Genomic DNA, 25,367 nt, shown 5'->3' with positions numbered 1-25,367 from the left:
CTTCCCATTCCACTCAGGGTGTGTCTAGCAAGGCCTGAACGATTTTCTCTCGAAAGGGAACATTTATTCAATTGGATGACTGGTCGTGCGGTATTAGGGTAGTTCCTCGAACGCTGTTTATTACATTAACATTTACATTTAGGGAATTTTGCTGTCGCCTTTACCCAAAGCGATTTGCAAGCATTCATTCACTCATTCACACACGCCAGCTCATTGGGAGCAGTCAGGGTGAAGTGTCTTCCCCAGGAACACCTCGACCTTCACCAAGCAATTTTCGGTTACCAGTCAACCCGCTCTACCTCCTGAGCCTTTATTTTTTTATGTTCCTATGGCAATGATCCACATCATTGAATATTGTCATGTCCTCCCCTCCACCGACTGTACAGTATGGCCCTGGGCCGAGGAAGACAAGTTTGCAATGTGATTTGAGCTAAGATCACTGCCGAGTGCCCACAGGTGTTTCCACGGTCTGCTGCTGTCTAGCTGTCATTAAGGGCAGCGTGGTTTGAAAGCCGATGTAGTCTGCGAGGATCTGGGATCTGGTTTTCTTTAACGCGTCCAGTGGTGGCTACGACCAGGAAGAACGCCAACGCCGCCCTGGTATACTCCTTCCTCTATAAAATCACACAGGTGAGTTTGACGCTTTGATATACGCTTTTACCTGATTCTGATTCCTGAAACGCGTCATAAAAAACCAGGATGATTATTCCTTCCTTCCCCAAACCACTGGGATGGCGGGCAGGTGTTCAAGGAGTACTTCAAGGAGCTCGAGGAGGAGAGTATTCGGGACAACTTTGTGACGGTGTACGAACTGATGGACGAGGTCATGGACTTTGGCTTCCCACAGACGACCGACAGCAAGATCCTGCAAGAGTAAGAACGCTCAGTCTTAGCCACGACTCTCATTATTATTATTATTATAGTTTGGGCCATTAGACATGGTCAACTCCTGGTTAGCTTGTTGGATCTTCTGTCTGTTGGTTCCCTGTGGCTGTTTTTTAGGATGTACCTGCATTCCCATTCGAGCTCCCATGGCAATGCGTGCTTTATGTGTAGTGGTTAATCACGCCGGCTTCTGAATCGTGTTAGCCCTTTACTGGAATGACCTTCTTGCCTGTTCATAAGTTTGTATTATGATCCCAAATGGTCGTTTGGCTGACTGAAGTAGATCTTGTGGAATTGTGTTTGTTTTTGATATGAAGTTCTGGATAAGACAATGTGTGTGTGCACGTGGGTGTGTGCACGTGGGTGTGTGTGTGTTGCTCACGGTGCTTGGTGTGTGCATGCGACTTGTAAACACTGGGTTCCTGTTGATGCGTGTGTACAAAGTCATATTCAGCAGGGGACCTTTGAGACACAGACAGATAAGACACACACACACACACACACACACACACACACACACACACACACACACACACACACACACACACACACACACACACACACACACACACACACACACACACACACACACACACACACACACACACACACACAGCCGCCGCCTCTAATCAGCATTTCTGAGGAGAATCGGAGCAAACAGAACAATCCCACAGCCGTAACATCAAGCTCCTGTCAGTGTCTGCTCTCCGTTCTCCGTGCCGTGAAGGAGACTGCCCCACTCAGGAGGGCTGGGGGAGGATCTAGGACGCATAGTAGGGAGGAAAGTACCCTCAATCAATCAATCATCGCCCACCCACCACTTCAGGCTCATGTCGGCATGTTCGTGGTCGTCGCTGTGGAACATAACCCTGCTCAAAGCACTTTCTGAACGTTACGAAAGCAATTGTTCTGTGTGAACTCTGAAGTTTGAGGATATTGGTACGGCCGAGATGGCTCAGCCGCCTAAATCCCCTTCCAAATCTAAAGTTTGAAGTTTGTTCTTGGTTGATTCTCAGGCACACATCATGTGTTCTGAACGCGTGGAGCGGCCGATTCAGATCAACAGTGTTTCACTTTTCATCGCTATCAGTCGAAGGGATTTAACCATCGATGTGAATCAAATGTGCAGAGGAACCTTTTCTGCTGCGGGTACAGGTCTTCGGAGAGCGGATTTTGATAGCACAGATCAATGAACGACAGGAGGTGTGTTTCTCGGTGTTAACACGGAGGCCTAGGCTGAGTGAAACTACTTTGCAGAGGGCTTTCTGAAGGTTACCGAGAGAGGTTGCTGAGCCTGTTTTGTTGAGGTTTTCTAGCTAGGAAGCATGATCTGGGGACAAGGTGGTAATGTGGAATCTGTTATTCAGAAGGAAACATCAGAGAGACGAGGAAGGAGGGAGCCAGAAATAGAAGTGTAGTTTCAAGAGTTAAATTCACAACTTCCACAAGAACTAAAGAGCAGAACAACACCATAGTGACGCATTCAGGGGGTGAATAAAGCATATGTTGTCATACAGCTTTTGTTTTAAGTAATGTTTTAGTAATGTTAGCCGTCTACAATCAACGTTACTGCTTCTATTTCATTTCCAAATAATGCTGGGCGAAATCTGGATTTATCCGAAGAAACTTTTTTGTCAAGCTCTAAAAGTATCTGCATAATAATAATAATAATATCTCGTTAACATGGCATTATTAACATGTTTAAACAGTACCCCTATTTTCACATTCAAGGTTTGTTTGACTATCAAGCACTGGTTCTCTGGTCTAATTCTGTGATGATGACACCAGAGTGGGGGGAAGGAGGTGCTTCTATAAACACGCTGGGTCACATGTTGTTTACCGTTTCGGCCCAAGTCTCCATCTCGCAAGACTCCCTTGGTTACCTTGACGATCTGTAGAACACAGCCTTACACTGTGTGTGTGTGTGTGTGTGTGTGTGTGTGTGTGTGTGTGTGTGTGTGTGTGTGTGTGTGTGTGTGTGTGTGTGTGTGTGTGTGTGTGTGTGTGTGTGTGTGTGTGTGTGTGTGTGTGTGTGTGTGTGTGCAATTTAGTTTGGCAGATGACGTTCACCATCACTATGTCCGTCTTGAAGTGGCAGTTGGGATTCAATTAAAGAAAAGTGACGTTCTTGTTTGTCTTTTATGATCCTAAACAAAGTCATCGATGACATCTATCTTTTCAATGTTACTATGTTACTAAAACAATAGCTTTGTGAAGAAAGAAACTGGTGTTCAATCCTTTCCTTTCCTAAGTTGTCTGCGACTTTCTGCAGTCGGCTCCTAACTCATGCCCCAGTCTCTCGTTCCAACGTCGCCCACGTGTCCTGAACTTTTAATCATCTTTGAGTAGAATGCTATCGTAGCGACGAGCGGGGGGAGTGAGTGATCTCAGGGTGGCGGGGGGGTGGCTGGGCTCGCTCTCTTGTGACGGGGTGAGGGATCGGGAGCAGTGAGTGTCTGTGAGGGATGCCTCCTAGGGGCCCCCCCCCCCCCCCCTGTAGTGGTGCCTCAGGGCCCCTTTGAACCGGGAGGAGACGGAGCTCGGGGAAGATCAGCGAGAGCCGGAGGGGTTCCCCAGATGAAGGGCCTGGCAGCGTGGTTACCATGGCAACGGGGTTTAACGGGAGGGATGGATCGGGGAGAGCTTAGGGAAGTCGAAACGGTTGCTCCTTTGCAGTCGGCGTTACATTGGGGTATGATATCACATTGTCACGCTGGGTTTATAAAACAGGAACATGTATTGCGGAATTACCGCTTGAGTGAGAAACATTTATTAGGTGGTGTGTGTTCTTTTTAAGTTTGACACATTTGAATGCATCCTTATGAGTTATATCAGCATTAGTCGTCTTTTAGTCGAGTTTCCTCGTCTGATTTGTAACCCCCCCCCCTTTCCTTTCAGGTACATCACTCAGCAGGGCCACAAGCTGGAGGTGGGTGCCCCCCGGCCCCCGGCCACAGTGACCAACGCCGTGTCCTGGCGCTCCGAGGGCATCAAGTACCGGAAGAACGAGGTGTTCATGGACGTCATCGAGTCCGTCAACCTACTGGTGAGGAGGGCTGTCGATGGATGAGGTCATAGTGGCTATCGATATGTGTCTAACCCCAGCTCCATGGGACAGCGCTGTCGCCCCTCCCTCACCACAAGATAAGGGGCCGTTTCACATCGGATTCATTATTAATTGAGTTTTCCCGTCAGTGGGATTGTCTTGACTTCTCTGCGGGTGTAACCTTCTGAGAGTTGACCCTTCTGGCCGCTGTGCATTCACACATTCACTTCTCTGGCCATGGAGGCTGTTTGGATTGAATCGATGTGTTTTCTGTACTGTAGGACGCATTGATAATAGTTGTCTCAAATAGTGTTTTTAAGCACTTTAGCTCTGTGTCTCCCCCCCCCCCCAGGTGAGTGTCTGACCCCCTGTGTCTCCCCCCCCCCCCCCCCCAGGTGAGTGTCTGACCCCCTGTGTCTCCCCCCCCCCCCCCAGGTGAGTGTCTGACCCCCCCTGTGTCTCCCCCCCCCCCCCAGGTGAGTGTCTGACCCCCTGTGTCTCCCCCCCCCCCCAGGTGAGTGTCTGACCCCCCCTGTGTCTCCCCCCCCAGGTGAGTGCGTCGGGCAGCGTGCTCAGCAGTGAGATCCTCGGCTCCGTGAAGCTGAGGACGGTTCTCTCCGGGATGCCGGAGCTCCGGCTCGGCCTCAACGACAAGGTGCTCTTCGAGATCACCGGCAGTGAGTGGCCCACCAACACACCAACACATGGTACACACTGTGTCACCGGCCCTGAGTGGCCCACCAACACACCAACACGTGTTATACACTGTGTCACCGGCCCTGAGTGGCCCACCAACACACCAACACGTGTTATACACTGTGTCACCGGCCCTGAGTGGCCCACCAACACACCAACACGTGTTATACACTGTGTCACCGGCCCTGAGTGGCCCACCAACACACCAACACATGTTATACACTGTGTCACCGGCCCTGAGTGGCCCACCAACACACCAACACGTGTTATACACTGTGTCACCGGCCCCGAGTGGCCCACCAACACACCAACACATGGTACACACTGTGTCACCGGCCCTGAGTGGCCCACCAACACATGGTAAGCACTGTATACCATGTGTTGGTGGGCCACTCCGAGACCCTCTCCTCTTGGCCTTCGTACCTTCCTCTCTGAGAACCTCTTCCCCCCCCCCTCCCTGAGTAGCCTCCTCCTCCTCTCCCCCCCTACCCCTCACTCCTCCTCCTCCCCCCTCTCCCCCCTACCCTTCACTCCTCCTCCTCTCCCCCCCTAGCCCTCACTCCCCCTCCTCCCCCCCTACCCCTCACTCCCCCTCCTCCCCCCCCTACCCCTCACCCCCTTCCCCCCCTCTCCCCTCCTACCCCTCACTCCTCCTCCTCCCCCCCCTACCCCTCACTCCTCCTCCTCTCCCCCCTACCCCTCACTCCTCCTCCTCTCCCCCCTACCCCTCACTCCTCCTCCTCTCCTCCCCCCCCACCGCTCACTCTCCCTCCTCCTCCCCCCCTACCCCTCACTCCCCCTCCTCCCCTCCTCCCCCCCCTACCACTCACTCCTCTCCTCCTCTCCCCCCCTTCCCCTCCTCCCCCTCCTCCCCCCTCTCCCCCCTTCCCCTCCCTCCCCCTCCCCTTCCAGGGAGCAGCCCAGCCAGCATGACCCCTCTCTCACCTTCCTGTTTAATCCCCCCCCCAGGCTGCAGATGAACACATGAAGGATCCCATGGATCTCACTAACCCATCGCATACACACCCAGGAACACAAACGCACACAGACACACACGCACACAAGCACACACAGAGGTTCACACACCCTGCAGACGATACGAAAGATTTGTTGTTTATCAATGTAAATATTGTTTTCTTTGTTTATTAGTAGCAGTATAATTATCTTAGTCTAAGTATCTTAATTCTGATATTATGTTGTCTCCACAAGCACCCAATAATCTAATGCTGATCTGATTTTATCTGTTAAACCGGTCTCAGTTGTGTCCATCATAAACTCTACAGCACCCTCTTGTGGCGATTGTCTGTAAACACATGGATAGAATGTCTGGTTGTGAAAAGCTATAATGGTCCACGTTAACAGCAGTTCGCCGGACATGGAGATAGCACACAAACCATGAGGGTCATGCGGTGGGGAATCCTTTCAGCAACAGAGCATTTTGACATAATTGATTGATACAGGGAAGTCTAATTGAGGTTGTGTCCCTTCGTTTCAAAGGATGAACAAATGGAAGCACAAACATACAAAAGATACAATAGGACGAGACAACGTAGGCACATATTCAATCAATGTTCCCATATTTCTCAGAATCAATTCCCTTTCTCTTTCTCTGTGTGTGTGTGTTGTGTGTGTGTGTGTGTGTGTGTGTGTGTGTGTGTGTGTGTGTGTGTGTGTGTGTGTGTGTGTGTGTGTGTGTGTGTGTGTGTGTGTGTGTGTGTGTGTGTGCGTGCAGGGGAGAAGAGCAAGGCGGTGGAGCTGGAGGACGTGAAGTTCCACCAGTGTGTGCGTCTGTCGCGCTTCGAGAACGACCGCACCATCTCCTTCATCCCCCCGGACGGCGAGAGCGAGCTCATGTCCTACCGGCTGAACACCACCGTGAGACCCCGCCCCCTTCAGAGCAGACCCCACCCCTTCAGACCACATCAGACCACACCCCCTTCAGACCCCACCCCCTTCAGACCACATCAGACCACTCCCCCATCAGACCACACCCCCTTCAGACCCACAGCAGACCACACCCCCTTCAGACCACACCCCCTTCAGACCACACCCCCTTCAGACCACACCCCCTTCAGACCACACCCCCTTCAGACCCACAGCAGACCACACCCCTTCAGACCACACCCCCTTCAGACCACACCCCCTTCAGACCACACCCCCTTCAGTCCCACAGCAGACCACATCCCTATCAGACCACACCCCCTTCAGACCACACCCCCTTAAGATCCACATCAGACCACACCCCCTTAAGATCCACATCAGACCACACCCCCTTCAGACCACTCCCCATTCAGATCCACAACAGACCACACCCCCTTCAGATCCACATCAGACCACACCCCCTTCAGACCACACCCCCTTCAGATCCACATAAGACCAAACCCCCTTTAGTAGTGTGTAGTATAGTTGAGTATTGTTTAGTGTTGTGTAGTTTAGTTTAGTATTGTTTAGTGTTGTGTAGTTTAGTATTGTTTAGTGTAGTTTAGTTTAGTATTGTTTAGTGTTGTTTAGTTTAGTATTGTTTAGTGTTGTTTAGTTTAGTATTGTTTAGTGTTGTGTAGTTTAGTTTAGTATTGTTTAGTGTTGTGTAATGTAGTTTAGTATTGTTGAGTGTTGTGTAGTGTAGTGTAGTTTAGTATTGTTTAGTGTTGTGTAGTGTAGTGTAGTTCAGTGTTGTGATTGAACCTGCCCCTCTCTCTCTCTCTCTCCTCCTGCAGGTGAAGCCCCTCATTTGGATCGAGAGCGTGATTGAAAAATTCTCCCACAGCCGAGTGGAGATCAAAGTCAAGGTAATCAAGGCCATCCTAAACCATTTCATCGTTAAACTAAACCATATCATTGTTATAGTATAGTTTTATCAGATCACATTATAGTTATTTCAGGCCTGTCATATCTATATCAGATCCTACTTGGTTACATCAGACCTTCATGCTTCATAATATATGTATCATAATATATGTCACAACATCCCTCCTTGGCTCTCCAGGCCCGGAGTCAGTTCAAGAGCCGCTCCACAGCCAACAACGTGTCCATACTGGTCCCAGTGCCCAGCGACGCCGACTCGCCCCGCTTCAAAACCAGCATGGGCAGCGCCAAGTGGGTCCCGGAGCAGAACGTGGTGCAGTGGACCATCAAGTCCTTCCCGGTGCGTCTCACTGGGCTCACATCGTGGCTCCCGTTAAAGAGCCAAGGACTCTGTCGTCTACCGGGACACTCTGAGACAGCAAGGGGGCCATTGGCGTTCTGTGATCGTTAAACCAGAATGATCTCAGCAAAATGTTATGCTTCGAAATGCAAAAAGGATCCGACAGACTCGTTTAATAGTTTAATAGTTCATCTCGACGTCTGTTGAGAGTCAATCCTTACTGAAATTAATGATATCAGAAAACAAACGACCAAGTTCCAACCAAGAATGATGTCTTCCCTTTGTTGTTGTCCTCAAAGTTGTGTTGTAGAATATGTTACTGACTCCCAAGTGTGTGTGTGTGTGTGTGTGTGTGTGTGTGTGTGTGTGTGTGTGTGTGTGTGTGTGTGTGTGTGTGTGTGTGTGTGTGTGTGTGTGTGTGTGTGTGCGCGCGTGTGCGTGTGCGTGTGCGTGCGCGTGTGCAGGGCGGTAAGGAGTACACGATGAGGGCGAGCTTCGGGCTGCCCAGCGTGGAGAGCGAAGAGCTGGAGGGCAAGCGACCAATCACAGTCAACTTTGAGATCCCCTACTTCACCGTGTCAGGGATCCAGGTGAGCTCACTGTCGGTCCATCAAGCCCGCGATAGAGCCCTCCGTAAAGGGGGCTTTGCTTATGAATGTTATGCACTCCTACACACTAATGTATGTTGTATGTCCTGGCACTTGATGTACACACGTATTATCTGTCCTACTTAGTTATATTACTTAGTCCTGTATTACTTATCCTAGCTGTCATAGTTGTGTACAGGGAATGGGTTAACCTAGTGATTGTTAGTGCTTGGCACTCGGTTCTATGAACGTCCTCACTGTACCGACCGAGATATATTGTAGTTTCTCTTTCGTCTGACGAATGTACTGAAATGCGTCACAGGTTCGCTATTTGAAGATCATCGAGAAGAGCGGCTATCAGGCGTTACCATGGGTGCGCTACATCACGCAGAGCGGAGGTGAGGCAGCACACGGTGACCTTTAACACGGTGACCTTAACCACAGCTCAGAGGCGTCGCTGTACAGCTCCCCGACAACGAGAGCTCCTCACTACAGTACATGTTTAACGCACCTCAAAGACATGTCAACAACTAAGTAACACTTAACCTTTTATTTACTAAAGGTTGAATGCCGTAAGGTTTATGTTGGGTGGTGTGTGTGTGTGTGTGTGTGTGTGTGTGTGTGTGTGTGTGTGTGTGTGTGTGTGTGTGTGTGTGTGTGTGTGTGTGTGTGTGTGTGTGTGTGTGTGCGCGTGTGGGCGCGCATGTGTGTGTGTGTGTGGGCGCGTGGGCGCGTGTGGGTTAATCCTCTGCGTTTACGTTCATTTCTTGGCAGATTACCAGCTGCGGACCACCTAAAGGCCCCTTGAGACCAACAGATGAATCCTTCCTCTCCTTCTGCTCCATCTCCTGCTGTCTGCCTCCCATCTCCCCTCCTCACAGCCGAGGGACCAGCCCAGAGGAGAAGGTTACCCCGGCCTGGGGACTGGTTCTCTACACCCTGCTGGAGCTAATGAGGCTCCACAGGCCTCCAGAACCTGTGGAGGTTTTTTTTGTTTTTAGAAAGGAAATCAATAGTAAAGAAATTATTCCACAGTGCCATGACACCATGCAAAGTGCACGTTATATAGTGTGTTGGTACACCAGCAATATTCTCTACTACAACTTCCAAGCTGTAAAACAATAACATTGTTTGTTCGCCTTTTAGATCTTTTATAACCACAGGGCATACACTTCTCGTCAACATGTCCTCAAAATTGAATCGTGGCTTTAACCATCTTAAGGACCAGGAAATGAGTCTGTTCCTCTTGTAACATTATTAGAACCCGACGTTGGCCTGAATCAATTGGAACCAGCAGCGACCAAGTTATTTACCAAAATGTTTTTTTACTACTTGAAATTAAATGTAAGGCCTCCAGTGGCCTTGGGACTGTTCTCAACCCTGTGTGACTCTGCCTTACCCCCGCTGCACTGGAACGGACACCAGCCGCGATCACTGATCAATAATGCACATTATGGTCACAGCCGCTGGCGCTGTGTAACACAATATGGTGTAGGGCCCCACAGGGCCATTCACTGGTACTGGTGCTTTACCCGGGCACCAGGCGGCCACTCACTGGTACTGGTGCTTTACCCGGGCACCAGGGTGCCATTCACTGGTACTGGTGCTTTACCCGGGCACCAGGGGGCCATTCACTGGTACTGGTGCTTTACCCGGGCACCAGGGGGCCATTCACTGGTACTGGTGCTTTACCCGGGCACCAGGGGGCCACTCACTCAGGTGCTCGTCGTCCCTGGAGCCCAGGGGGAAGACACTGAAGGAATGACCACCAGACAGCCAATCTCGGTCATATCTCATTATTACTGCTGTCTAGGTTTGCTCGTTGTCCTCTACTTGAAAAAGAGAAAAACTATCAAAATAATGGGCTGAACTCAGTGGTCAAACTGGTGGATCCGGAATAGACTGATCAAGTTGTATATTGGCCCAAATGGCTCATGTCACAATATTCCATTATGCCCATGACTTGTCATTGGCAGCCTTTGGCATTTAATAATCATAATAATTGAAAAGTTGGTGTGTGAGTGTGTGTGATATATTGATCACTCACTCTTCATGAATTGTAGGAATGGGATATATTAGTAATTCTGTTTTTTCAGAGCTGCGATGAAATGGAACAAGCCTCCGACTAGTCTTCTCACACACCTACACTCACCCTGCAGTGTGAACTACTCGTTGTTTTGTCCGGAAATAGGGTTTCCTTTATCTTTTATCTTAATCTTTGAACACTTCAGGTAACATTGGAAGCTATCCTAAAACGCTTGTGGTTGTACGAGTATCATCGGTGTACGCTTTGGGCCTGCTGTGACCCTGTAGGAAGGAGCTCCCCTTCTTACCGCAACGTTCTTCAGGCATTCTCATGAGGTGTAGCTTTGAATAACTGATATCCAATGAAACCCAGGAGGTTCAATCTCTTCATAAGGAGGAGCTTGTTTGGTGACTTTGGAGAGGTAGCGGGTGTCAGAGGGTCCATGTGGCTCGGATGCTGACGCCCTGACAGGCCTCGTATTGTCTGGTGGTGTCGTGCTCTTATCGCCCTCCTCTGTTCTTCACTGTCCTGAACAAACACCACCTGTGTGTCAGGAGCCCCCCTGTACAACGCCTGTGTGTGTGTGTGTGTGAGTGGGGGGGGTTTTAGTTAGGGATACTAAATCACTGAGTCATCGTGTGTGTGTGTGTGAGTGCCTGTGTGTGTTTGTCTGCGCATGCATGTGTGTGTGAGTTGGTGCCTGTGTGTGCGTGTGTGGGTGTGTGAGTGAGTGGTGCAAACCAACGCCAGCCCCTACAGGCTCCGCCTTGTGTATTGTCCTGCCCTCGGCCGTCCATCGCCATGCCAACAGAGGCTGACTCTGTGACCCCTTTGTCTGGCGGCAGCAGACACACATGCAGATGGAAGAGGAGCGAACGACACACACACACACACACACACACACACACACACACACACACACACACACACACACACACACACACACACACACACACACACACACACACACACACACACACACACACACACACACGCGCGCAAACCAATCACAGCTTGAGTCGAACCTGGGCCTTTCATTTCTGCAGCAGTGGAAGCTGTTGTCAGATCGGTTTGTTGTGTATTTTGACAGATTATGCTGATACTGAAGTGTTTGACTGTGACTGTTGATGCATTGAATAGTTTAAAGTGTGCATTTGTATTCAAGTTGTAAGTTGAAGAACATTAAGAAATGTAAGAAGATTTCATCCTGGGGAACTTTAATGTTGGTGGGCACAGTGTTAATACAACCCTGTTCCAACGCATTCACAACCAGCAATGCAATCAATAATTCAGAGTTTAACAGTCTGATCATGATCAAAGAGTTCATAAAGCAGGTTCCTCATTTCTGCATTATTCACATGATACATACTAAAGTTAGTATCGCAAAATAAAGCAAATGATCTCTCACACAACCTTCTGTTATGGAAGTTTAAACAAATTAAAGTTACATGTGTATACATCTTTAAATTAAATGAACATAATGCAATAAAAACGAATCACCTCTTTCATAAATTAACATCAAATTTAGGTTATTCTATAATTGTCCAATCCCACTTAAAATGAATTGCTAAATTCTTAAATAAGGTACATTCCTACTTCATGTGCTTTTGTTTTTGCACTTCAATTCAATCCGTGTGCTTTTATTCTGCTGACATTCAGAAGTGTCTTTATGGCTGTAAAGAACATCCAACCTCTGTATTCATTCTATCTTTCATTGGTCACTGAGATATTTGTCCTCACATAACGTCAACTCTACTATTCTTTGATTTGTAAGAGTCTCATAAGGCCCCAGGTAATTACGAATCCAAACATTCTGGGTTGAAAATAAAACGGCACTTACAGAAAAATACATAAAAAGAATAATTGCAAATTGATTAAATATAACATTAAAGCTGTTCCTTAAGATAAACGTTGCATAGTAACCTCCACTCAGTTGATGCATCACCTCACGTCTAAACTTGTTCTTCAGGTGGGCTGGGAGACTCGTTCTCTCCACCCGTGTTGTTCGGACTCGCGCTCCAACCCAGAGCCACTCACACACAGTACATAAAGAGCAGCTAGGTGTCGATGCTTCTGCTCAAGGCCACTTGGGCTAACCAACTTGGTTTGTGGACTCAGCGGCTTCGTCGGTTGAGGTAATCAACGCAGAGAGCCTCGACCAATGGGACAGAGGGAGAGAATCTCTGCACATGGAGCCCTGGTGACTTGCATGAAATGATACCAAGAGTTTTCATTTTTGTGCAACACAGGTGGTGAGAAATATCTCCAAGCAACCTTAATAAACCAGGTCAGCCTAATCTCCCTGTTATATCCTCTAAGGAGGACGGCTGAAGAATCGTTAGTGCCTCTACCCTCCCATCAGGTCAGGTGGTGTTTGTGAACCCCGCTGGTCCCAGAACCCCCCTCCCGCTCTCAGGTCTGTCTGGATCAGGTCTCATAACCGAGACAGGAGCTGGGAGGAGCAGATTACCGTCCCAGGTTCCCGGCTGCCTCCCACTCCATTCATCACCCCTCCAGAGACCTCGCAGCTGAGCAGTAATGAACCACGGTGGCTGCTGGGGTGACGTCCCCGTCGGCCCTCCAGAGCCTGAAGGCGGAGCGTGGCTCATATGAGGTTAGCGAGGCTGGAGGTGGTCTCCCGGCGCCTCTCCATTTGTCCCGAGACGGTGAAGATGCTGGTGAGCCGGTCCACCAGCCTCCGGCCCATCCTGGTCCTCTCCAGGAGGACCACGGCCGCCGAGTACAGCCCCGCGCCGACCACGGCCGCCCCGCCGGCCGCCAGCAGCACCACGCCGGAGACGTACATGTCGTGGAGGGCCTGGCCCGGCTTGGGCATGTGGTCGACCAGGGCGAGGTGCAGCAGCGCCGCGCCGCACAGCAGCATGGCCGAGCCGGCCACGAGCACCACCACGAGGTCCGACAGGCCGCCGCTCTTCAGCACGTCGATCCGGCGCCGGCTGCGCACGCAGTTCATGTCCTGCACGGCGGAGCTGAGCAGCTGCTTTAGCAGCACGCCAAGCGCCAGCAGGCAGAGCGAGGTGCCGGCGCCCAGCCGCCACTCGCTGGAGGCGCTGGTGGTGGTGGAGAGCAGGCCCACGCCGCCCAGGCCGCAGCCCAGGACCAGCAGCACGGCCACGCAGTAGCACAGCACAGACTTTCCCGGCTCCCGGAACCACCACAGCTCCACCTGCTCCTCCAGGAGGCCCCGCTGGATCCGGGCGGGGTCTGGGCTTCCGGGGGCGCCCCCAGTGGGGGGGAGGTGCTCGAGCTCGGGCATGGTAGTGCCACTCCGCGCCCCGCCGAGGGGGACACGACCCACCCGGGGGTCCCGGGGATGAGGAGGCGTCTGGGAAGCGCCTGGCCACAGCTGGACCCCAGCAGACGGTCGGCACAAGAATATTCCCGAAGGTGTCAGGAGACCGAACCAGAACTTGATGGAAAGCTGTATTGCTTTCAATGTGCACTTAAGATGCCTTGTATTTTATAAAATAGATTAATATCCATCCAATAGAGCAAAAAAAAAAGTGTTTTATTGAGTAAATAGTATCATGTCACTTTTTGTCGATTTGTGCAATTCGACAAAGAAATTCCCAGCGGTCTGAGCTGACCCACTGCCATCTCACTGGGAAAGCTGCCGGGTCCCAGAATGGCAGCGGCCCCCTAGACAACAGAGGAGAAAACTGCATTCAGGACAAACAACAGATTCCCATGAACACAGACCTTCACCTTGAGGGTTAAGCCACCGGGGGCTGTTTTCCAAACCCTGTCAGAGACTTGTTACCATCAAAGTCAGCGATGTGCGTGGGGGGTACACAAACCTGCAGACAAAAAACACAGCCTGGGCTAACACGTATCGAGTACACATCATGTTTAACAACGGAACAAGGATTGGACTTTGTAAACATGTTGCCGAAAAGGAAAACCACTTTTGAACGGTGTCTAGCGTTTAATTGTGTGTTTTAGCCGCCGCTTGCTGGTTAAAGGTATCTAAAGATGTGTTTGCTGGTGTGTGACACATGTGCTGTGTTGTTAAGTCACTAATTAATCCCAGCTGGGTAGAGGCCTGGTGTCTATGGTGCTGTGTGTGTGTGTGTGTGTGTGTGTGTGTGTGTGTGTGTGTGTGTGTGTGTGTGTGTGTGTGTGTGTGTGTGTGTGTGTGTGTGTGTGTGTGTGTGTGTGTGTGTGTGTGTGTGTGTGTGTGTGTGTGTGTGTGTGTGTGTGTGTGTGTGTGTGTGTGTGTGTGTTTCAATGTGTGCACGGAACAACAGGAGGACAACAACATTTGAAGAAACATTTGACCTAAACTACTGAATCTGTTTTATTTTGGGGAACAGACAGGACTCCTTTGTGTCAGAGTGTCTTTAATCTATACGACCATGAGGTGCGGTTTGCCTTGAGAGCGTGATACATGGGCACTAACTGGTTCTGCTTTGCATACTGTATGTTTCTATGAAAGCCTCTGAGCTGGGCGGGAATCGAAGGGACACTGAAGGAAGTGTTGCCATGGTGACGAGGTGATTGTGTCTCCTCCACCCCACCCTGGGTCAGGCTTCCTGTGTCGTCTCCGCTGGGGGGAGATGGCTCACTGCAAGCTCGGTCTGTCCGTGTGACTGACGCTGGTGCCAAGCACCGTGGGGGGAGGGGGGAGGGGGAGAGGAGACAGAGCTACAGAGAGAGGGAGAGAGGAGACAGAGCTACAGAGAGAGGGAGAGAGGAGACAGAGCTACAGAGAGGGAGGAGACAGAGCTACAGAGGGATGGAGAGGAGACAGAGAGAGGGAGAGGAGACAGAGCTACAGAGAGAGGGAGAGAAGACAGAGAGAGGGAGAGGAGACAGAGCTACAGAGAGAGGGAGGATACAGAGCTACAGAGAGAGGGAGAGAAGACAGAGAGAGGGAGAGGAGACAGAGCTACAGAGAGGGAGAGAGGGGACAGAGCAGGTAACTGGACAGTGTGAGCGGGGTGATTGGGCCGGAGGGAGGGAGAAAGGCAGCAGAATGGAGGAAAGACGAACGAGAGCTTGGAGAGAAGAAAGAAGGCTAAGGGGATGAATAGGTAGCTGCCTCGTCATCAAAAGGGGCGCTTACTCCAGGCGCAGTTGTGGGTACGGGCAAACCCGACGAGCAGGGATCAAGCCTGCTCCAGAGTTGGCCATATGGCCGACACAGTAGCAGGAATAGAACATACAGGCCTGGAGAGAGGAGGCTGAGGAAAGCAGGTTAATTATGCGGATGGACCGGTTAGTGCCTGTTCTGACAGCTTGAAGCCCTGAGAGAGAGAAATCAAAAGGGGGGGGGGGGGGGGGGGGAATAAGAGGAACTGAACAAAAAAAAAATCGAACTCTAATATCACGAGGGCTGTGTGGAGGAAGTCAGTGGATTCCATTCTTGGTCTTGTTGTTCTGTTTAATGTAATGGGTGGGAAGGGGCTTTTAGCAGTACTGGGAGCTATAGCGGCTGTGGTGGTGGTGCGAACGGTCTCGTGGGAACATGACCCACTTAAGGTCCAATTAAGACACATGGCTTTGAACGCATGGCGTACTGCAAATGTTCATGAGAAAACAAAAGATGGTTTATACAACGTGCAAAGTTTCAATGAAAATGCTCCGGGCTGATTCTGAACCGGCATGTCCCAGCTGATCACACTCACACCTGGTGGCGAACTAGGGGCGCTTAAACACAACAGTTCACCACAAGTTTGTTGCTGGTCATTGTATACTAAATATTAATAAAACAACAGCATTTTATCGAGACCAAACTATGATAGCACCAGAATATTCATTGAACACAGCCTAATTAGTAACTAGATAATAACTTGTCAGCACTAGAAAGTCTCTTTATCTTGGACCGCGTTTGGGTGCAAAGGTTTAGGTGTGATTTATTATCAGCAAGTTGTACTTCCTTGGTTTAGAATGAAAACAATCTGTTTCATGCACAAAAAATAACTTATTATACCTACCTATTATAATTAAAATGTATAATCGAATATTCTTTGGAATAATCGAATGTGTCAAACATTGGCTCTCAACCGCATATTACTACAAATGAGTTAATGAGAGTGATCTAATAGGATTAAATTTATTTTATTCTTAGCTTTATAATAACAACATTGAAGTTACAAATTATACAGAGAATGTGAACAATGAATCGTGTCAGAGAAAGTAACAGTAGTCATTTTGTGGGTAATGTTTCAAGGCTTTTGGCAAGGGAGACTGCTTAAAGTCATCTTCACGAGACGGTTGATGATTTAAACCTAAAAAACTAAACGACGCCATTGAAGCAAATAGTAAGCTTTAGGACTATTTGAAGTCCGCTTTTACAAGAGGAAGAAATATCAGTAGTAGACACCTTTCATCCCGGGCAAGACATGTGCTGTTTGATGATGCATTTGCAATAGTTGCAATAGTAATAAACCACTCTGCTGTTGGTCCTCTTATCCACTGGATCCGATGTCACAGGCGGACCTTACCTGTGCGCGTCCTTTCATGGAACCGCAGCTCCTGTCATGCGTGCGATCTCTTTTTAGTCTTGTTATTCCTCTCTGCTGCCAGACCCATCTTAGTGCTGATGATACCCGATCTATTTCTTGATACCCGGTCTTTGTCCGATACCCGGTCTTCGCCCTGATACCCAGTCTTAGTCCCGATAGCCGGTCTCAGTCCTCATAGGCCTACCCGATCCTGATACCAGATGTAGTCTCTACCACAAACACGGCGTGATGCCCTCTACATATACTCCGGTGTAAAGTGGCCAAATGCTCTCTCTCTCTCTCTCTCTCTCTCTCTCTCTCTCTCTCTCTCTCTCTCTCTCTCTCTCTCTCTCTCTCTCTCTCTCTCTCTCTCTCTCTCTCTCTCTCTCTCTCTCTCTCTCTCTCTCTCTCTCTCTCTCTCTCTCTCTCTCTCTCTCTCTCTCTCTCTCTCTCTCTCTCTCTCTCTCTCTCTCTCTCTCTCTCTCTCTCTCCCTCTCCCTCTCCCTCTCCCCCTCCCTCTCTCCCTCTCTCTCTCTCTCTCTCCCTCTCTCTCTCTCTCTCTCTCTCTCTCTCTCTCTCTCTCTCGGCCGGACTTTCCTCTTTGAGTGCAGGTGTAGCTGCAGCGACAATAGTGTCCCGTATCACAGTTTGACAGTTCCTTGGGGTATGGTGGGCTAAGCTTAGTGAATATTTAAAGGGCCCTGACATAGATTAATGTATGTCATTGCTCCCTGTGTGTTATATTCAGGTTCCCACACCCACACCCTGCTACCTTGCTACAAGAAACAGAGAAGGCAATACTTAAACTGCATCTCGCCCTCTAGAGGTGTAAGCTATGTACGCAGCCAAATTTAACAATATCATCATCAGCTGCCCTTAATATTGGCCAAAACACCAGATCCATAAATGCGTATAGACTAGTTTGTGTTCTGTTCTGAAAGTGAGTGTTATCATTTAATTTTTTTGTGGACTGTGGTAGGCTACCCGTAATGTGAATGGTCACCTCGGGTAGGCTACAAACTTTATTCGGCATGTTTTACAGAACTGTTATTTTCCTCTGATCAGCAGAAACAAAAACAAAATCGAACCATTCAGAAGAGACATGCGAGGTACAATGTGTAAAAGTGACTGTGTATATAATTTTAAAAGAAAAAAATGTAATTATTGATTGTGAAATATTTACGTGGATATCATTTTGTGGATTGGGGTAAAAGCAATGTGATTGTCTTAAATCTTCTGTTGGACATATGCACACACACGCACACACGCACGCACGCACACACACACACACACACACACACACACACACACACACACACACACACACACACACACACACACACACACACACACACACACACACACACACACACACACACACACACACACACACACACACACAGTGATTGGCTGAGGAGGTTCACAGTCCAAACCAAACGCTTGCGGAAAAGGAGTGAAAAAATGAGTTTTTTATTAGATACACAGTAGGCTACTTTTAGCATATTGGTTATTCCAAGTTGATACAAGACTGAAAAAATATGAATACGTTCGTATTTTATACATCGAGCGGTTTATTATAACATTTTAACGTAACAATTTGATGTAGGCCTAGGCCTACTCCACATTAACCAACTTAGCGGTTGTTGAATCCGGAACCTTAGTGAGTCCTCGTGTTTTTAGCCGGCGGGACTTCAAAGTAGGCCTCTGCCTCACTTCCTGCCCACGCTACATTCACATCCCCACGCGTTGACTGTTAAGGAATCAGCGTCCCAGTAGCCCGGCAAGTTTGCACCTGTAAGGTGGAATATTAAAGTTATACTCTGACTCTATGACTCTCGAAACCAGCATAGAGGATATGGAGGACCTGGAGGAGGACATGGAAGACCTGGAGGAGGACGAACAGCTCGGCACCGACTCCGAGGAGGAAGACAGTGAGCTATCAGACTCTGAGGTACGGAGGAGACTCAATGTGCTGCAAGGCGTGGGCATTATCCTTATAAAGCTGTTTATTCATTAGACGGCTGTTGTTTATCATTATACATCTGTGGTTTATCCGTATAAAGCTGTGGTTTATTCACCATACAGCTGCAAGATGCCTTTGCCAAGGGGCTTCTGAAGCCGGGGATGAACGTCCTCACAACGAAGAGCAAAACCTGCGTCAACAACGTGGTGAGTCAAGGACCACATTGTTGTGGTTTCGTGACATTTGATAATAGCGGTATTAAACTGTATAATAACATGGTTAATTACCATAACGTAGGATTGTCTTATTTGAGCCACATTAACTCGTATGTCGTTGTCAACCGTGCAGGAGGGCATCAGGCAGTGTCTGGCGGAGCTCTCCAAGAGCCTGCCCTGGGTGGAGAGGTTGGACCTCACCAACCTGCCGGCCGAAGACATCCTGGCCCGGGCTGAAGGAAAGCTCCCCGCGGCGGACGGAACCGTGAACGCAGACGATGATTTCCAGAGAGAGATGTTCTTGTAAGTGTCTTTAAATGGCTGTGCCTCTCTCCTTTCAAGCAAGATCGATACTTAGTTCGATTCTTGGTGTTGGATACAATTACGTTACCAAAACACTTAGGAGAGACCGACAAATCACAACTGTGTATGCGTGTGTGTGCATAAATGTAGATACTCTAAAAAAAAAAACGTCTGGACGAACTTGCATGTTTACTCTGTCACCTTCTTGCTGTGTATGCTCTTCATGTAAATTAACTATTAATTCCACGTTGGTTTGTTGTAGTTACCGCCAGGCCCAAGCCAGCGTTCTAGAAGCACTTCCCCGCCTGAAGAAGCTCAACATCTTCACCAAGAGACCAGGGGACTACTTTGCAGAGATGGCCAAGTCAGACCAGCAGATGACGAAGGTGAGATCCGTTTGTCAGAGGAAAAACTGACTTTGTTTGGAGTATTTAATTTTTTCATGACGATGGTGGGCAGGTTACTCACCTTTAATTATTTACTGTGTTCTTGACCAATATGACTGTCAGTTGAAATAAACTGAAAAAATGTTTAAAGATATCTTAATAATCGGTAATGCAATATATATGAAACATTGCATTGCATATTTTGTCCATATCGGGATTCCGATTTCCCTGCCGAGGGGTGAATGTTGAGGTCAACGCTGCCTTGGTGTGAATGCTTGGCCATTCTTCTAATTTTTGTGACATTATTTTGTGTTTGGTTTTATTTAGATCAGAAAGAAACTCATTTCAAAACAAGCCATACTGGAGAAGTCAGAGAAGGCCAAGAAGCTTCGTGAGCAGAGGAAGTTTGGCAAAAAGGTTGGTGCTTATATGTTCTGGTTTGTGTGTTTGAGCTTGGTTTTAAAATGTACAATAACATCTATAGCCAAATGTATTAGAGATAGACCGATATGGTTTTTTCAGGGCCGATACCGATTATTAGTGGTCAAGGGGGCCGATAACCGATATTTGGAGCCGATATTAATTTACAGAAAAAGGGAAAATATTGGCGTCAAAACTTTGAATACGAACTCCAACACTTAACTTCATTTAAATGCCTTTAAGCATATGTTTAATAAACACAACAGCTTATCAGATTTGCAACATGACACAATTTAAACAAATAAATGGCTCCCTAAAATTTTCCTGAACTGATATGTTAATCTTTTACAACTGGAAAATTTAAATAAATAAATAGTTCCCCAGTTAAACAGCCATTATTGCCAGACAGTTTTCTCTCAGACAGACGGGGGGCTTTGCTGTCAGTTTCTCATGACACACACACACGCACACACACACACACACACTATTCTCGAGCCATCCCCTCATCGTGCTTCCCTGTAATAAAACTAACTGAATTTTACTCTCACACACACACTACTTACTTTTATCACTGACTATTTCCCTATCAATATTATCAGCAACCTCGTTTCAAGTGATTAAACCGTTTAAAAACACTAAACAGTCTACAGCATCTTCACTGTAATAATCAGTGTTTATCATAGGAACAGACAGCTGCTACTAACGTATTGGGCCTCACAGTAACGTTGGTAGTCGTGAGTTGTAGAGTTTTGCTACAGTCTGCTGAGCGTCTAGAGCCAGAGAAGGAGAAAGTGGACCACTGGGCTAACGTTACACTTAAAGCTGGACTGAATTGAGTTTATTAGGTTTTTACTCTGTCCCTCACACACAGACTTCTACTATCACAGACTATTTCCATATCAATATTATCAGCCACCTTGTTTCGAGTGATTAACGGACTGCGAGCAGAGCTGCCGCTTATGTTTCGATAACGTTAACCGGCTCACAGTAATGTTACTAGTAGTTGTAGAGGACTGGGATGTTTATTACAATGTCACGAGAGTCTGCTGCCTTAACTTACCTCGAAACCAAACCAGACAAAACCTTTTCTCCTCTCCGTGTGAGCACTGCATGCACAGCTTTCACTGCTGATTGGCTGTTACCCGTCGTGGATCTGCGTGTAACCAATCAGATGGTGCTCTGCGTGGGACAATGCTGGAGACAGCAGACAGAGAGGCGCGGCTGCATCAGAGCCAAAATAACCCCGTTTTAAAATGATCTCTAGTCGGCCGTCGGATAAAAAAAAAAGGCTGATGCCGATATGCGTCAAAATGCAGAATATCGACGCCGTTAACCGGACGATAATCGGGCGACCCCTAAAATGTATCCATCTTTTCAGTCTCAAACTAAATACCTTGGCATGCAGTATTGTGTTCCTCAAGACACAAATGGTCCTACCAGATAAATGTAAACGGCCCTTCACCCTGGCGCTCACATTAACAGTTCCCCTGGGAGCGGATCATTAGAGGATCACAGTATTATTGGCTCATGATGGTGAAGGTTGACCGTTGAACGTGTTTCAGGTCCAAGTGGAGGTGATCCAGAAGAGGCAGAAGGAGAAGAAGGACATGATGAACGCAGTGAAGAAGTACCAGAAGGGTAAGGAGTCCTAGAGGCCATGGCTCTTGTGATCGCTACGCACTGCTTTAGATGCAAGTTATTCTTAACTTGACAGAAATGCATAAACTAGTGTTTAGTTTGGACTCCTTTAGAGTGTATTTGTAGTCATTCCCAGAGGATATTGTAGAAACTTGTTGGGCAACAGTTGGATGGCTCCTAATGATTTTAGTACTATATATATATATATATATATATATATATATATATATGAAACTTATTTAAAACCAACAATTTCATTCGAATGTTATTGAAGTTATGACTTCTGTTTTTTTCAAGGTATGACCGACAAATTGGACTTCTTGGATGGAGACCAGAAGGGACCTGCAGCAGCTGGCCAGAAGACCAAGGGCGACGCGGCTAAGAGAGGGTAGGAGAGCCTGCTCAAATGACTACCGCCCTCTTCAGGGTGAACATTGAGGTTCAACCGCCAAATACCTTGTCCTACACCAGACATTCTGGCTACTTCGATATGTCTCGTTATTTAACAGAAAGTTGTGGTTTTTTTACATTGTTTTAAGAATGGCTGGCGTCCACAATATTTAAAAACATCTGTTCTACTGGTTTATATGGCCTTGGTTACCCTTGTTTTATTCAATATGACTTGTGATTGAATCTAGGGTTTGTTTTAAATCACTTATCGGTTAATCTTGAAAAGACGTGTAACCGAAGTCTACGACCTTTGGGTTTCCATAACGATATCACATCAGTGACAGATGTGTACAGCATTGTGGTCGGACGTACAGCCCTCCTTCGAGACGGATGGTGTTCTGATGGGCCTGAGCTTTGGTTTCCTGTCCGCTATTATTACATCATCGAAGGAGAATCCTAATGACCGCTCTTCTGTCGTCTCTCCAGCCCCAACGCCAAGAGGAAATCCAAAGACGACCGCTTCGGCTTCGGCGGCAAAAAGAGCGGAAAGAAGTGGAACACAAAGGAGAGCCACAACGACGTGTCGACGTTCCGGTCCAAGACGGCGCACGGGAAGGGTGGCAAGGGCGGCAAGAAGGGTGGCAAAGGAGCACAGAATGTAGGTCCAAACACTGCACCACCAGTAGGTCACCTGTTGTACGGGCATTCCTCTAAACACCTTATCTCTTATGCTTTCAGAAGCGGCCAGGAAAATCTGTGCGCAAGAAGATGAAGTCCCACAAATAAACAAGAACATTTTTGATAAAACATTGTATGTATATATGTGTCTTTGCCTGTATTGATGTTACATGAAATAGGCACCATCTTATTATAACTTCTTTTTAATCAGCTATAATTTGTACTATGCAAGTACGTACAAGGCTGTGGATGTTCAACTTGTGTTCAGGCCGATCAGCTGAGGTTGCGAGTTTGTTCCTTGAGGCGCCAGGCAGCGTCCATGTACTTGGTGATCTCTGTGTTCTGACGAGGGAAGCTCAGTCTCCGATCGCTGCGGTCTGAGATGATCTGGGCAGGAGGAGGAAGGAGAAAATCAACACTTCTGACATGGCAGAATAGAAGGGAATTATCAGTTGTAATTTGAATAACTTTTCTCGCTATTGCACTGCTAGTTCCCCTCTTCGGTGCACCACTTTGGAGTTCTACTGTACTTGAAGTTGTTTGATATTTACTTTATGAAGATGAATAAACTACATCTTAAAATAAACAAGGTGTAAGCAATCCAAGCTGAATGACTGTTTACCAGTGGTTTGGAGATGAATGGCTGTTTACCAGTGGTTTGGAGATGAATGCTTGCGTTAAGCAGTGGTTTGGAGATGATTGGCTGATCCTGTGTTTACCACTGGTTTGGAGATGAATGGCTGTTTACCAGTGGTTTGGAGATGAATGGCTGTTTACCACTGGTTTGGAGATGAATGGCTGATGCTGTGGTTTAGAGATGAATGGCTGTTTACCACTGGTTTGGCGATGAATGGCTGTTTACCACTGGTTTGGCGATGAATGGCTGTTTACCACTGGTTAGGAGTTGAATGCCTGATGTGTTTACCAGTGGTTTGGAGATGAATGGCTGTTTACCAGTGGTTTGGAGATGAATGGCTGTTTACCACTGGTTTGGAGATGAATGGCTGTTTACCACTGGTTTGGAGATGAATGGCTGTTTACCACTGGTTTGGAGATGAATGGCTGTTTACGACTGGTTTGGAGATGAATGGCTGTTTACCACTGGTTTGGAGATGAATGGCTGTTTACCACTGGTTTGGAGATGAATGGCTGTTTACCACTGGTTTGGAGATGAATGGCTGATGCTGTGTTTACCACTGGTTTGGAGATGAATGGCTGATGCTGTGTTTACCAGTGGTTTGGTGATGAATGGCTGATGCTGTGTTTACCAGTGATTTGGAGATTAATGGCTGTTTACCAGTGGTTTGGAGATGAATGGCTGATATTTACCAGTGGTTTGGAGATAAATGGCTGTGTTTACCACTGGTTTGGAGATTAATGGCTGTTTACCAGTGGTTTGGAGATGAATGGCTGATGTTTACCAGTGGTTTGGAGAACCAGCCGATCTCCTGGCTCTCCGTCTGGGGGTGGGGGTACTTCCTGGTCGGCTCGAGCCAGGCGTGATGATGGGCTTGTATGAAGGAATCTGTGTAAAGGAATCTTCTGTCAATGAAATGAATAACCCTAAAAAAAAAGCATGAAATTGGATCTTTAAACCAATCCACATTATTTGACATGATCGGAAGATCCCAGGAGACGCAACTCAAAACAACCTGGGTTTACGCATGATTTCTTTCAGAATTGGAGTCGATCTGTATAGCTTATTTTATAACCACATAATCTATTTAGAAATAGCCTATATTGTGGGGTTAACGTCATGTTTTGGTCGAGCTGTACTCACGATCCTCCACCGCCTCCATCTCCTCACCGCCGACCGTCGGCTTGTCCGTCAGAACATGGACTACATGAAGGAAACAGTAACTACATGAATTAAGCCTTATTGGGTTTAGTTTCATGTAGTTTTAATAGGACATTCACTTAAATACATAATAAACAAGGCCATGCACTCACGCTTCTTGTATGGATTGATGTTGAACTCCGTGTAGAGTTTCTGGGTTCTTTGTTCTTTCTGGATGGTTTCAACATGAATTGCGTTTTGGTGGACGACATCCAGGGGTGTCTTCTCTGGTTTGGACATTTCAGCACCTCAATAAAATCCGCACCTCACTGGGAATAAACGCACTGGGAAGTAGGCTACATGCTCACCATGACAACCGAAAACATTGCCTTGTGATACTGCGGCCAGCCACACGGTGGCGCTGTGGAACCACCTTTGATGTGAACCAGCCATGGATTTGACATTGGTCAATTAATTATAGAAGAATTCCAAAGCTCACATACTTTGAGAAAGGTTTATTTGCACAATTTCAAAACGTACAATGCAATGAATATAGCAGAAATTCCCCAAAAAGGTTATGTATCACATTTTGGGTGTCGACTCGTATCCTAGGATATGCCCTTTTGCAACTTTTCTCTTGCCGTAATTATCTTGTCTGACCTCATACCGATCCCACCGTTACATTGCCTAAAATCGTGTGTGTTGAAGACAGTTTTAAAAATGTTTTTATCTGAGCCCTTTCACC

At 47.7% G+C, this 25,367-nt stretch overlaps 4 protein-coding genes across 4 annotated transcripts; 2 read left to right on the top strand and 2 right to left on the bottom strand.

Annotated features, from left to right (window-relative positions):
• Positions 1-562: 562 nt before the first annotated feature.
• On the top strand, positions 563-9,737 carry ap1m3 (adaptor related protein complex 1 subunit mu 3; the record flags this gene model as incomplete). The annotated part of the gene is given in 10 exon segments (XM_030372810.1): positions 563-630; positions 743-873; positions 3,784-3,931; positions 4,482-4,608; positions 6,360-6,502; positions 7,345-7,416; positions 7,614-7,772; positions 8,237-8,362; positions 8,682-8,757; positions 9,134-9,737. Coding segments are annotated over 10 exon segments (1,073 nt in total), but the record flags the coding sequence as incomplete, so codon positions are not given.
• A 2,987-nt stretch (positions 9,738-12,724) lies between these two features.
• Positions 12,725-17,203, bottom strand: tmem125a (transmembrane protein 125a). The gene is made up of 2 exons (XM_030372811.1): positions 16,853-17,203; positions 12,725-14,045 (listed from the first exon to the last, which is right to left on the bottom strand). Exon 2 carries the CDS (start codon positions 13,660-13,662, stop codon positions 12,991-12,993), a length of 672 nt encoding a protein of 223 aa, XP_030228671.1. The 5' UTR covers positions 13,663-14,045; positions 16,853-17,203; the 3' UTR covers positions 12,725-12,990.
• Positions 17,204-18,529: 1,326 nt separating this feature from the next.
• On the top strand, positions 18,530-23,445 carry ebna1bp2 (EBNA1 binding protein 2). The gene is made up of 9 exons (XM_030373091.1): positions 18,530-18,803; positions 18,938-19,021; positions 19,164-19,333; positions 19,596-19,719; positions 20,047-20,136; positions 21,702-21,777; positions 22,075-22,165; positions 22,654-22,825; positions 22,906-23,445. Exons 1-9 carry the CDS (start codon positions 18,681-18,683, stop codon positions 22,951-22,953), a joined length of 978 nt encoding a protein of 325 aa, XP_030228951.1. The 5' UTR covers positions 18,530-18,680; the 3' UTR covers positions 22,954-23,445.
• cfap144 (cilia and flagella associated protein 144) lies at positions 23,031-25,001 on the bottom strand. Its single transcript, XM_030373092.1, has 4 exons — positions 24,796-25,001; positions 24,626-24,685; positions 24,267-24,370; positions 23,031-23,232 (listed from the first exon to the last, which is right to left on the bottom strand). The coding sequence occupies exons 1-4, from the start codon at positions 24,920-24,922 to the stop codon at positions 23,119-23,121; spliced, it is 405 nt and encodes a 134-aa protein (XP_030228952.1). The 5' UTR covers positions 24,923-25,001; the 3' UTR covers positions 23,031-23,118.
• Positions 25,002-25,367: the final 366 nt, after the last annotated feature.

The sequence above is a fragment of the Gadus morhua genome, chromosome 12 (genome assembly GCF_902167405.1).
Source record: "Gadus morhua chromosome 12, gadMor3.0, whole genome shotgun sequence".
NCBI lineage: Eukaryota > Metazoa > Chordata > Actinopteri > Gadiformes > Gadidae > Gadus > Gadus morhua.
The sequence above is the reverse complement of the archived record's forward strand: the minus strand, read 5'-3'. Positions and strand labels throughout refer to the sequence as shown.